The 14,253-nt window shown below is 49.8% G+C and overlaps 1 protein-coding gene across 1 annotated transcript; it reads left to right on the forward strand.

The window, feature by feature from the left end:
• Positions 1-4,835: 4,835 nt before the first annotated feature.
• Positions 4,836-11,920, forward strand: LOC140263342 (uncharacterized). Its single transcript, XM_072358220.1, has 5 exons — positions 4,836-5,057; positions 8,170-8,252; positions 8,444-8,570; positions 9,168-9,278; positions 9,385-11,920. Exons 2-5 carry the CDS (start codon positions 8,229-8,231, stop codon positions 11,124-11,126), a joined length of 2,004 nt encoding a protein of 667 aa, XP_072214321.1. The 5' UTR covers positions 4,836-5,057; positions 8,170-8,228; the 3' UTR covers positions 11,127-11,920.
• The last annotated feature ends 2,333 nt before the right edge of the window (positions 11,921-14,253 follow it).

Here is a 14,253-nt window from a genome sequence, read left to right on the forward strand (position 1 = left end):
CTGTTTTTCCATAACTCCCACCATCATTTTCTCCATAATTTTACCAGGCACTGGATTGAGACTGACTGGTCCATTATCGCCCCTGTCATCTTTCTTGCTCTTCCTTACAGTGAGACAACATTTGCCAGCTTCCTGTCAACTGGCATGAGCCTAGGCTTATTTAGATGCCATTGAAATGAGAGCCCAGAGCATACAAAGGTGTCATCAGTGAAAGAACATACATGTGCCATAGCTTTGCAATGTCTTGAACTCCAGAGTATGCCACAGATGGAGCAGAGAGGAAGATCTGCCACTTCTGTTGTGGGCTCATCCATTTGGTAAGTAGAATAACACTACCTGCTACTTGGGGCTGTGTCTCTGCTCTGCTCTGCTCTGCTCTGCTCGCAAGGGAAAGGTGCAGGGGGTTGCTCTCATTTCAGTGCAGATTAGCACACTTTCTCTTTTTCCTCTGTACACTATTCCACTATTTGTAGCCTCATTTACACTTCCACATACCCTCAAGTACACTTCCATATGCCATTAACAATAACACTTTTTTATACCATCAAAACTGTTTGTGAAACAATACTGTTTTTTAGTTTCCATATAAACCCTTAATACCATATAACTTTCCCTTAACAGTTCCTATCATTCAGTTATAAACACTTCACCACAGAACCAGCACTGATTGAACCACCTCCCTCACACAATTCCTCGCAGTAGTATTATATAAATGGGTTGACACTCATTTGTCGGGTGGAATCTACACCTCTGCTCAGGTCACTCTTCCTAATCTATAGAGTACAAACTCCCATCTCCTTACATGCAAGCAGAAAGTACATATGAGTGGACAGACAACACAGAGTCTTTCACTTCATCCGTCTCTGGACATTTCCCTCGCAGGAGGAAGGAAACAGATCAGGACTCGGCACTTGCCCCACAGCTACCACACTCACTCTGACATTTAGATCAAAAACCATGGTTCATTCATAATACACAATGCTGACAACCTCTTCTAGCTGGAATCTTAATAACGCTCATACCCTGGTGAACCAGTTGCAAACTTCACGATCTTTCCCAGTCAGCTTGACCTGTAATGATTAGATACACAGTACTGAACACTTACAGCAGATGATAATAATGGCCATACAAACTATAAGCCCCATGATTACAGCAAGGAGAACCCAGTTTACCATTTGACAGGATATCCACTATATCCCATACTCGTAGGAGAGACCAACCTAGGTCTCTCCAATTGAAAACCACCTGGGAGAGAGCACTCGCTCTTGTTTCCATGCATATGACTTACAGGTCCCCTTCATAGGAACTCCCATAAGGAATCCTCCTACCCCAATTGGCAACCTAAGCCATGAGTTCACCTCCCTGTGGGCAGCACGGATGGCTGCACCCTGTGTAGGATGTCTCCTCTGGACTTATGGGTTCCCCTTACCATACACATACCTGGTCCGCCTATGGATGGTCCTTGTCTGTCTCTGCAGTGATCAGGCGAGGAAGGGAGTCCTTCTCAGAAATCTCAGGGTGCGCCAAATTGTCCCCCCTCTCAGCTGGTCCTGCCGCCAAATAGAGCTGGGCCACCAAATTGACTTGAGGAATCAAACTCTATAAACCAGTGTTATATTATAAAGCAGGAATGCATTTATTCAGTGCTGGGTTCAAGGAGGATCACTCCTCCTGTCTTGCACACCAGCAAGCAGAAGCATTACATATTGCAAAGCCAAGCTCATACATATTCAATAAATTTCCTGAAACCCAACTACTTATTCATCATTTCCAGTAACTTTTACATACTGCCTCTCCCTCTGGCACATGCACAGTTTGTAGTGGGCGGTCTCCCTCCAGTGGTCGTGGGGATGAAGTCAGACGTCTTTCTCATGAAGGCTTCAAGTCTTCCTCGCTCTGCCCTTTTTACTCTGTCATGTTTGATAGCAGTAGTCTGGTCCTGGACAGCTTCTTGGGCAATGTTCCCTTTAGTATGCAGGATGTTCTTCCATTATGTTAACTATACATCCTACTTGTTTATGGGCCCATGTACCTTACTTTTGACTTTGAGATTAACTGTTTTACTATATCAGTTTGTCCTAACAGATCGTGTTGCCTAGCAGAAGTGCAAATGTCTCATCTGGAAAGCTCTGCTCCTGGACCTTAATGAAAAAGACATGCAGACAGGGGCAGGGACCATCTGAATTCCCCTTTGCAGGGCCGTCATTCAGCTGAGGGTGTCTCATCTCCAGATGTAAAAGCCTGGGGTTGAAAGGGGATTCAGTTCCCCACAGCTGTTCCAAATATTGTGATAAGAAAATGAATCAAATTCTTCCCAAGGAAGATGCGCTGTGCCAGGAGGTACAACCCTGTGGTCACTCCAACCCCTCCGATGAGCACAGTGGCTGCTCCAACTTAGTCACAGGTCCTGTGGTGATTCCAGCTCTGGCAATGAGCTCTGCAGTTGCTCCAACTCCTGCAATGGCCCAGCAGCCACTCCAGCTCCTACAGTGAACCCTGTGGCTGTTGAAATTCCTGCAGCAGGTCCTGGATTTGCAAACAGATATACATACGTATATCTGTTCCATAAAACCAGGAGATAAAGTATTAATAAAGAATTGGAAGGAGTCATCTCTTACCCCTCACTGGGAGGGACCCTTTCCTGTCTTGCTCACCACAGAGTCTGCTATCTGAACTGATGAGTGCAGATGGACATATGTGTCTAGAATCAATGAACTGGAAAGTGGTGGGAACTCCCCCCAAGGACTAAAACTGACTTTGAAGAGAATGAATCAATTAGATTATATATATATCACCCATCTTCTGTGATACCCTTGATTGCATCTGTTTTCCCTATGTGTGTTTAGATGTATAATATGCAAGGATAGCTGGTGGACATATTGTGAGAATGGGCACTCTCCTGGGGGTATCTGAGAACAGTGCCATAGGAATAGGTATAAATTGGCCAAGTAAGCCTTAAGGGTGGGGGTAGACACTGAGCATATCGTTGAAGGGTCCAGAGAATGATGGACCATATTAAGTCAGGGAAAACACCCCGAGGAGTGGTGGGCTCACATTAACGGATCTGGGAAATTCTACCCTGAAATCGTGGGTAAGATGAGTCAGTTTCGAGTCTCATACGTCCTGTGCCAAGCTCCGTAAGTAAAAGATAAGCGCCAAAGCCTTGAGGCTTCACCAGAAAAGAGGGAGCAGTAGGAGTCCCCATGCTCACAACTGCTGCTGAGAAGACAGAAAACCCTGTTGCGCCAGGTAACAGAGTAGGCAGCAGAGGCAGAGGCATGCAGAAATGGAACCCCACAGTGGTGGCGTATAGACAGATGAGACCACCCCGACCCCAGAAGGGAAAATAAGTGAGCACCACCCAGACTTGGGAATTCACTGAAATCTAAAGGGCGTCCACCAGCATCTTTATACTTATGGTTGTGGAACTGGATGTTATGGACTGTACTTGTAAAAGGGGAAGAGTACTGAAACTATTTAATGCATCCAGAGACTATTGTATCCAGGTAACAATTGTCCCCCAAATTATATATCACCCCAAAGATTTTGTTGATGATTACCAAATGGTTCCTGTCCATCATTTACAAAAAAGGGAACTTTTAACTGCCCTGACCATAGCCACTCTGATGGCTGTAGAGGCAGCTGGAGCAGGGACAGGAATTACATCATTAGTACAACAAAATCAAAAAATCCCAGTCCCTCAGAATGGCAGTAGATGAAGATTTAGCCAGAACAGAAAAATTAATCAAAACGTTAGAAAAGTCTGTTTGGTCATTATCCGAGGTAGTCCTACAGAATATACGCGGATTAGACCTTATTTTTTACAGCCGGGGGGAGGGGGCTGTGTGCCACGCTTTGACAGGAGTGCTGTGTATATGCTGACCATACTGGGGTTGTAAGAGGCACAATGACCAAACTACGAGAGGGACTAGAAAAACAGAGAAAGGAGAGAGATGCAACAAAGCTGGTATGAATCAATGTTTAACTGTTCTCCCTGGCTGACTACCTTGCTGTCCACTTTAGCAGGACCTCTTGTTTTATTCATCCTAAGACTCACTTTTGGACCATTTCTGTTCAATACACTTATTGCTATTGTTAAGGGACGGTTAGAAACAGCCCATTTAACGTCAGTAAGAAAACAGTATGAACACAGCAATAGCAAGGAAGAGGATGAATCTATCCTCCAAAGGGCTAAAGAAGCAGTAAAACGATTTGCGGAACAAAATCAGGATAAAATAGAAAAGGGGGGATTAAGTTTGTTAGTCAAATCAAAACTCAGTGGTGCTTCCTCAGGTGTCCTGGAATGTAAACAGCGTTGTAAAATGTAAATCGTGTTGTAAAGCAGGGAAACTAAGAAGCTGCCGGCACTGCAAACTACACATTGCCGGGGCATGTCAGCTGCTAGAAAATAACCAAAGAATAACAGAAAAGACTGCTGACTTTCTTCCCAACAACAGCCCAGGCCCCAGCAATAACCTGCGCAGCCGAGAATGACAGGAATGTATACAAGAGATAAGAATTGTATCAATGCAGAACCGATCCTTTGTTCAAATTGAGACCCAGGCGGAGTATAGACTCCCCTCAGCGCCCAGCGCTGTTTTGCTCGTGGATGAGAGGAATGAAAGGAACGGCAGGACAGCAAGGTCGGGATGCCTGACCACAAGGGTGTGCGAATGTCCCCATCGAAGGAAGCAAAGAGAGCCGGCAGAAAGCGACGCTTCATTAGCGTAACAAAACACAGCCCCCATCGCCCCCCCCCCCCCCCCCTTCCCCGGATGCAGATGTGCCATGAGAACGAGCCGTGAAACTGCCGAGCGCCTGGCAGCCGGCTCGGGGCGTGCTCGCTGTGGGAATTCCTGCCCGGCACATGAGCCTGTGCGGAAGAGGCGAGAGCCTGGCTGGAAGGCATCCGGGCAGCACCGCGGTGGCAGGAGGTGCACCAAGGCCGTCCTGCGGCCAGCTCCGGGCTGAGGGCACTCGGCATCCTCTGCTCTCCGCGACTCCGAGGAGCCTGGCTACCTGCACCAGAGCTGGGAGCAGCCTGCTCCGCACCCAAGGTAGGTGCCCTTCGTGGCTCGTGCAGAGCAGCGCACGCTTCGTGCCCCCTGCCAGCAGCGCCGGGAGAGGAGCGGGGAGCGGCAGCGGACGGGGCGGAACCGGCACTGCCGTACCCGAGGCGGGACCCTGGTCCCGGCTCCAGCTCCCACCCAGCGCAGCAGGTTTGCTGGCCCAAACGGGCTGCCAGCAGGGGAGCGGTTTCTGCAGCCCGGGCTGGGCTCCGAGGGCCACGGGAAGGGATTGGAGCTGGGACGGTGAGGAAGGGAGCAGAGGAGGGCAGCGTGCTCTGCTGCCCAGTTGGATCTCTGTAACGCAGCGCAGCTGGGGCTGCAGTTCTTCCTCTGGACCACGGGAGACACGAGACGGCCTCGCTCTGCAGCTCTGCACGCGTGGATTGATGGAAGCTCTAAACTCCACGATGCCTCCTTTGGAGTGTCTTAATGCGAAGCCTAAAAGAGGGAATTTGCACTCCCCCTGCTCCTCCTCCCCAGCAGTCCCCAGCTTCCCTTCGGGGACCATACGGGCAACATATGCCTCTGGCGACCCTTGAAATGGCGTCACCTTTTGTTAGCTGAGTGCTTGCCTAATGGCTCAGCTGGGGTTGTGCAAACCCCTTGCAAGGCTTTTCTTGTCCCGGCAGCTGCAGATGCCTTGAGCGCACAGCTGTGCGCTCTGAGCGCGTTCAGCTTCTGCAGCAGCTCCGGCACTGGGCTCTGGAACAGGCGATGAGAAGCTGGCAGCCTGTGGGCTGAGTGGAGCTCGCGTTGAGAACACGGCCGAGCAGCAGCAGGTCAGTAAGGCACAGCCCAGGCTGCCTTCTGCAAAGGGCACGCGCTGCTGAGAGCGTCCCCTGGCAGTGAGCGCAGTCTGCGTGCTCAGCTGAAGAGAGAGGGAGGAATGTGTTTATTGATATCATGCAGGTATCCTGGAGTGCTCTAACAGCGGCTTAACAAGGCTGTTGTAACCACGTGGTTGTTTACTGCCATAATTGTTCTGTTTAAGCACTGCTACTATTCGATGAGTTGCCTTCATGGTTCAGTTAAAATTACCAGCACAGCATCAGCTGCTGGTGGTTGTGACTGTCATAGGCTGGTTTGGCTGCAGTGGTGTCAGATACTCTCTCTTCTCAGGAGGTGGAAAAATAATCTCCGTATGGTTGGATGTTTTGTTGATTTATTTACGTGTTTAAGTAAGCCGTCCTATTGATTTGAGAAGTGTGTACCATCCAGCTGACTCCTCGCCGTTTTGCACTTCCTTACCCCAGGAATGTGAGCCATCATCACTTGTAGGTAACATCAGCAGTAGGTGGTTTTGAGAAATATTATCAGTCGCCTTCAGAAAGTATTTTCCCAACCCTTTTTTGAGGGATTGGTTGATTTCAGCAAGCCCAAGGCTACTTGCACTCCTGAGAGGATATACAGACATCTGCCAGAGGATTGAATCCATTTGCCACCAGGTGTTCCCCTCACTGATCTGTAGAGGTCGATGCTCCAGCAGGCTGCTCTGCTGGCAGCTGCCATCTGCGCTGAGGCTCACAGTGTTTGAGTGTTGGGGGCTGCATTCACGGTGTTCTGCCATGAACCAGGTGCTGTTCTGCACCTCCTGCTGAATGGCTGGATGGCCGTACCATTTTCTAACAGTATTTCTGCAGCTCTTTCCTGGGTAGCCGTCCCCTTTAGGTGTGCTTGCAGTCAATCAAAAGATCCCCCAGTTGGCACAGGCTGTCCTTGTTGTATGTCCTCAACTTCCTTCACCACTCAGACCTCCAATAAAACTCCCCTTTCCCATTCCTCGTGTATCACTGTTCAGTTTCCTTAACTGCAGCTAAGGTAGACAGTAAGCAGTCATTCTGCTGCCTCTGTTTGCCTTAACTGTGTAGAGGCAGTGCCTTTAATTAGTGCCGTGTGTGCAATTTCACATCTGTTTGGAGCCAAACCATAGAGGTGGAAGATGTGCGGCCTAAAGGATTGTAGGTGACTCAGGGAGGTCTTTGTTTATTGTGTGAATAAGCATTACCTGCACAACTTCCACTGCGTAGCGCAGCAGAAATATTGTGGAATATCAGTCGCTTTTGATTCTGGGAGGACCGTTGCAGTTCTCCTTTGCTTCATATGTCACTTACAAACCTGACACGATGCTGATAACTCCTTTCCCCTTTTGCGTCCTTTTACTGCCCCCAGTGACCTCTGCTTGCTGCTCAACTACAGCAGTTGCCACGAGAACATTCACAGAAGAATTTGGGATGCGCTTCATGTCTCTTGTCATCGGTTTATTTCCCTTCTTGCCATCCTGCAGACTTTGCCCGTTGGTCACAGGTGGATCCAAACACAGCATACACTCCTAGGGGAGAAGCAGGACTATATTTGTTGATATAATACGGATATGCTGCAGTGATTTAACAGTGACACAACAGGATCGGAGGTGGCTGGATACACTTGGTTATTTACTGCATGGAGGGTAGGGTTACACACACACCTACAGGAGGCCCTCCCATTGAGTCACGAGGCTCAGAGTAGTTCCCCTTTCTTTCTCATGTCTTCAGACCACAGAGGTAAGGAGCTAGGATGTGGCTGGATCCTCTCCTAGTACCAAGCCTGGTCAAGGCGTTGTGTGGAAGGAATCATACGTGCACGTTCCCTCTAAGACAGAACCTCAGAGAACACATGAAAGCTCCAAAGTAACCACGGGTGTCTTACGGAGGATCTGTACTGAGAAGGAGTCTTGATGTCAAGCTGCAAGGGATCTCTGTGCAGGTGTGAGCTGCAGAGACAGCCCTGCTGGAGGGCAGGTCCTGTGGTGCAGCCCGCTGCTGTGCACTTGGGCACTTGGACTGCTCTGTTTTGGGGTAAGATGACTGCCTCCTTGCCGTGCTTTGTCGTATGTCCCCAGCTCAGTCTCAGCTGTTGAACTAAGTGTCAGCTACCAGTTGTTTCAGCCTCCCAGTTTGAGACAGCTTTGTGACGGTTCATCTCTTTGAGCCAGACTGTTTCCAGTGCTGCAGCTCATTGTCTTCCTCTGCAAGGCCAGGCAGTGCCCTGCAGAAGGGCTGAGCTGGGACTGGGACTGCTGCATTCCTTCACAGCTCTCCCGCCGTTTCTCTTCTCCCTGCAGGCTCCAGTTCAACTTCTGCCTTCCAGCCGTGATCATCGCAGGCTGCAGGAGAGCAGCAAATGGCCGCAGCACATCCAGCTGAGGTAGAGGGTGGGGAAGCAGGCAGGAGAGGCCAAGGGGCCAGGGATGTGAATGCAGGGGGAGAGGGAGGTGCCCTCAGCCAGCGTATGTGTGTGCTGGGGACAGAGATGCAGCTGGGATGGGAGGTTGTGTCCTGTGCAGGCTGCTTGCCTGGGCCTTGGCTGTTCCCAACAAGGAGCCTCTTTGCTTGCAGGAGCCCGTGAGCTTTGCGGAGGTGGCCGTGTATTTCAGCAGGGAGGAGTGGGCGCTGCTGGACCCTGCGCAGCGAGCGCTCTACCGGGACGTGATGCTGGAGACGTACCAGTGCGTGGCCTCGCTGGGTGAGTGATTGTTTTCCTTTCCTCCTCGTTAGGGCACCTTTGGCTGTGCAGAATGAGCCTCTGCAAGCCAGGCCTTGAATAACTGCCATGCAGCTACATATTGACTAACACCACAGTGCCAGCAAGAAAGGAGATACTGAGAAGCATGAGTTTCAGAAGGGATTAGTATGCACAACACTCTGATCAAAGCCGCAGAGTCAGTGCTGGCAAGCAGGCATCAGCCAGGGGGAGAAAACCAGTCCTTGTGTTGTGTGTTGCATGGTGCCACCAGCTCCAGCTCACAGATGACTCCCTGGTTACTGCTATGGAACTGAGGATTTTCCATGCAACTGCCATCAACATTTTGATGCCTTGACCAGTGGTAGATTTTAAGAATATAAATAAGCTGTTGTCAAGTTAATTTGAAAGAACAAATATCCCTTCACAATGTTCAGAGATGTCAAAGCATTCTTTGCTCCAAGGGAAGCCGTAGGCGCGGTGTCATTCAGGCCCAAATGGTGGTTTCTCCATGGGGAGGGACACAGAGTGGAGCTGTTGAACAGGCACTGTGCCAGCATGAGGGAAATGCTCTCTTGTTCCCTGTTTCTCTCCCTGAAGCTCCACTTCCAGCCCCCAAGCCCGTGTTGATCTCCCTGCTTGAAGCAGGGGAAGAGCCCTGGATCCCAGATGTGCGTAGCCCTGAGGCCGTGCCAGGAGACCTCATCCCAGGTGAGGTGGTGGAGGGAAGGGGAATGTTGGGGCTGTAAGAGCCTTCTCTGCCTGTGTTTTATTTTGGGGCACCGTGTGCTACTGCTGCCTTTCCTCTGTCATCCAGCAGCTGATGGGATCGAAAATACAAAGGAGGTTCTGCAGAGAAGTTGCGTAGCAGAAATACAGCGGGGTCACATCTCTGTGGAAGAAATCAGAAGGGATGCCCAGGAAGGCCTGCAGCAAGGTCAGGGTGAGCACATCAATGAGCCCCTGGGAAAGCGTCTGGGAATGACATTGAGGAACCCAGTGGACTTCACCATAGGTCCAAAGCAGCCTGAGGAAACCAGGAGCAAGGATGTGTGCTGGATGAAAAAGCAGAATCCGTGCACTGAGTGTGAGAAAAGCTTTAAAATGGATTCCAGCATCACTAGCCACCAGTGCACGCACTCAGCAAAGAGGCGTTACGATTTCTGTGATTCTGCAGAGAGCATGAAATGGAGTCTCCACCCCACTGGGCAGCAGTGCATGTACACAGGAGAGAGAGCATTCGAGTGCTCTGATTGTGGAAAGAATTTCACGGACAGTGGGAGCCTCACTTCCCACCAGCGTATCCACAGCAGAGAGAGACTGTACAAGTGCCCTGAGCATGGGGAGAGCTTGACAGGTAGTTCTAAACTCAAAAGACACCAACGTGTCCACACAGGAGAGCGACCATATAAGTGCCTTGAGTGTGGGAAGAGCTTCAAAAACAGTTCCAGCCTCACCATCCACCATCGCGTCCACACAGGAGAGAGACCATTTAAGTGCACTGAGTGTGGGAAGAGCTTCAAAAGCAGCTCTGAATTGAAGCGCCACCAGCGCACCCACACAGATGTGAGACCATATAAGTGCTCTGAGTGTGAGAAGAGCTTCAAAAGCAGTTCTGATTTGAAGCGCCACCAGCGCGTCCATACAGCAGAGAAACCCTTTCAGTGTCCTGAGTGTGGGAAGAGCTTCAAAAGGAGGTGGGTATTGAAGATGCACAAGCAGATCCACACAGGAGAGAGACCATGTAAGTGTACCGAGTGTGGGAAGAACTGCAGAAGCAGAGGGACCCTCACAAAACTCCAGCATTTCCACGCAGGAGAGAGACCCTGCAAGTGCTCTGACTGTGGGAAGAGCTTCAAATGGAGAACCCACCTCACCATTCACCAGCGCATCCACACAGGAGAGAAACCATTTCAATGTCCTGAGTGTGGGAAGAGCTTCAAATGGAGAACCTACCTCACCATTCACCAGCGCATCCACACAGGAGAGAAACCATTTCAATGTCCTGAGTGTGGGAAGAGCTTCAAAAGCAGCTATGAATTGAAGATGCACCAGCGTGTCCACACAGATGTGAGACCATATCAGTGCTCTGAGTGTGAGAAGAGCTTCAAAAGCAGTTATGAATTGAAATTGCACCAGGATGTCCACTCAGGAGACAGACCCTTTCATTGTCCTGAGTGTGAGAAGAGCTTCAAAAGCAGTTCTGATTTGAAGCGCCACCAACGCGTCCATACAGGAGAGAAACCCTTTCAGTGTCCTGAGTGTGGGAAGAGCTTCAAAAGGCGTTCTGAATTGAAGACGCACCAGCGCATCCACACAGGAGAGCGACCCTATAAGTGTCCTGCGTGTGCGAAGAGCTTCAAAAGGAGTTCTGCTTTGAAGCGCCACCAACGCGTCCATACAGGAGAGAAACCATATAAGTGTCCTGAATGTGGGAAGAGCTTTAAAAGGTGTTCTGAGCTGACGCTGCATCAGAGCATCCACATGAAAAAGAGATCCTGTGAGTGTCCTGAGTGTGGGAAGAGCTTCAAAAGGTGTTCTGAATTGAAGCTGCACTAGCGTATGCACACAGGAGAGAGACCATAGCTTCTGTCTGGTGGAACATTTCGTCCCAGCCTGCATGCAGGGAGATGCCTGGGAACTTGTCTTTTCTCTCCCTCCCATCTGCTGTGGTACCAGAATGTTTGCAGCAGTGAGTTCACATGGCAGGAAGCCTTGAGTGTGAGAAGGGCTTTGTGCCGAGCAGAGAGCTCCTCACACTCCCAGAAGACCTTCATGCAGAGCTCAGTCCTCATTAAACATTGCAGTCCACAGGACAGGTAGCTCCTGGGAGTACGTCTCCTGCAGGAAGACTTTCTCTCAGGGCTGGTGCCTCATTTCTCATGGGAAAACCCCCAGCAGAGAGACCCTCGGGATGCTGGAGAGCCCAGGGATGAGGGAGACCAATGCTTCTCCCCACGCAGGAAGAGTTTGCAAAGGAAACGGTATCGCCGACACCCTCTGCAGAAGGGACTTAACCCAGGAGCTTCAGATGGCCTTTCGTGCTGCCCAAAGCACTTCTCTCACCATGCCCGCTTTCCACTTCTGCTCTTCCCACCAGCTGCTTTTTGATGCCATCTCCTAATGGAGAAGCAGCTGTGTAGGGATCTGCTGCGTGTCTGTGTGCATGTGTTGCTCTCAGTCATTTCCGAGTGCACTGATGAGTCTGAGAGATGGATCAGGAGAGCAGTAACATTGCTCTTGGAGGTTTTCTGAGAATCTTCTGTGGTGGAAAGGGAAGGGGGTGAATAAAGTAGCTGAGCTGTTCTGGAGCTTTCTTCACTGTAGTCTTGTTTTTGCTCTTAAAATAAATGTCAGCATGTGGAATGAGGAGAGGGAAAGGTGCAAGCAGGGCTTGGTTTTGGTGCCCTCTCCAGCCCACTGCTTGCTTCTGGCGAAGGCATTTCTCCCACACAACCCTACCATCCTCCCTAGCTGTGCTACATATCGGTTTTACTGCTCTTCCTGAATGCTTTAATCAGTTGCTCAGAGCAGCTGTGAGACACCAAGCCTTGGCCGTCTCCAATAAAATTACAAAGCTTGCTCTTCCTAAATGCACCGCTCCAAGTTTCAGGAGGTGGTGGGAGCAGAAGGCAGTGCAAACCCACAGGGTGCCCAAGCAGCTCATCCCCACAGCACAGAGATATCGAAGCGCTCTCCAGTGCGTGCTTGCCTTGCAGGTGATCCCTTTTGAGCTTGAAGGTTTTTGCTTTGGCCTTGGGCAGGTCTGTCTGAGACCTCCTGCAGAAGGGCCTTCATGCTTGCTGGGCTCAACTTAAGCTGCTGTGCATGGAATGCAGTTTGCAGGTAGTGAGGAAGTGGAGAGTGCTTTTGGTGAGCTAGTGAAGCCAGCAGGAGCTTGCCAGCTTTTCTGAAGGCTCCCTGACCCCCAACAAGCTGGAAGGAGATAATGACTGCAGTATTGAGGAGCGCTGCTTCCTCCATCCCAGGGAACAGGGGCCTGGTCTGGTGCAGGAGAGGCTCATCAGGGTCCTGAGGGTTGGAGGAACACACAGCTCCAAGGGAAAATGTGTGGGGAGTGAATGAGCAGCTGGGAGGAGTGGAGATCCCCAGCAACAGGAGGCAGCAGCCCAGCCGTGAGCTGGGATGATTTGCTTTTCAACTGCATCCAATAATTCCTGTCCTGTGGCACTGGTCATCTGTCTCTGCCTTCCTTTTAGTTTCCCCCCAGAAGCATTCTCACTGTTTTGCTCCTTGCATCTCCATATTCTCAGAACCACTGAGCAGGGTTTCCCCCCAAAATTAAATAAAATAGCATGAAGCAGGTTTTCTGATTTTACTCCCTGAAAAATCAGTTTAATTGCTCATTTCCCCCCTGATTTTGTCACACGTTGTGTTTAGTTGCATGAAGAGTCAGAAAACTCAGTTTTTTTTCCTCTCCTCCTGTACTTACCTGCTTTCCCTCTGCTCTGCGGAAGCTCCTTCTGTTGCAGACTGTCATGGGTTAACCTAAAATCTACCTGCACCCATGACAGGGGTATAGATGGCTTGCAGGGCTGCTATCCCAAAAGGAAAAGGGAAAAAGGGAAAAGGAAAATAAATACAGTGACAACGATCTAAGGAGGCACACTTATTTACTAAATACTATATTGGAATACAGAATAACACAATATAATACAATATAATTGGAATTAAGGCTGACAAATCAAGTAAAATAAGAGAGAGTGAGTCCCGAAACCGAGAGGCCTACTGTAACTAGGCGAAACGGCTGTAAGGCTCCCACACGGCTCCCCCCTGGCTGGTGGGATCCAAGAGAGCGAGTCCAGCACTGAAGTGAGATTATATAGAGTCCTTGTCATATGACTGACCATGATGTTCCCTGGGACATTCAGTCTTCTTCTGTGAGCAGCACATTTGTCAAAATTATCCATGCTTTATCATGATGTTATGATGTGGAATACTGATAGCAAAATTACAAAATTGCAAAACCATGACAGGTGTTTGTCACTGGGAAGCAGAAATACGCTTTGGTGACACAGCTTGTTCATGGATCAGCCTACAGTTTTGTGATTTCTTGGCACCTGAGTGATGGATTACTCTTTTCTGAATGAATCTCTTCTCTGAAAGGCCTTCCATGCAAGGACTCTGGGGCTGTGTTAATCCAAGAAGAATTTTACAGAGCAGCAGCTGTGGTTCAAGATAAGGACTTCACAGAGCAGATAAACAGCATGAGAACCAAGGACACCTGTAGGAAAAGAATGAATGGCTCATGGCTTTGAAGGGGGGCTTTAGGGTTGTTATTGCGGTAGCTTTTCTCCAATTAGTGTGTGTGATTTTTGAACGCCCTCGTCTGTCTGCTGTAAAAGTATGGCTTTTCGGGCAGTAGCGTTGAAGCTTCTGATGTGCTCATATTGAGTCATGTCATCACTTCCTGCCCGTCTGGTCTAGTGAACTGACTAGATTCCGGGACCAAACTCTGGGAACTCCGCAGCAAGTGTTGCCCAAATAGGGACCCAGGATTGAAGGTCAGCATGTTCACAAAGTGTGAATCAGACAAAGAGCACTGAAAGACACATCAGGGGGCAGAGGCACCTAGACTGACTGGGAGGGGTCTGCATGATCCGGAGGGCAAGTGGAGGATGCGTCCACAGGATCTCCAATTTGGGTACTGCAGGTGGAGGGACAT

The sequence above is a fragment of the Excalfactoria chinensis genome, chromosome 29 (genome assembly GCF_039878825.1).
Source record: "Excalfactoria chinensis isolate bCotChi1 chromosome 29, bCotChi1.hap2, whole genome shotgun sequence".
NCBI classification, from domain to species: domain Eukaryota; kingdom Metazoa; phylum Chordata; class Aves; order Galliformes; family Phasianidae; genus Excalfactoria; species Excalfactoria chinensis.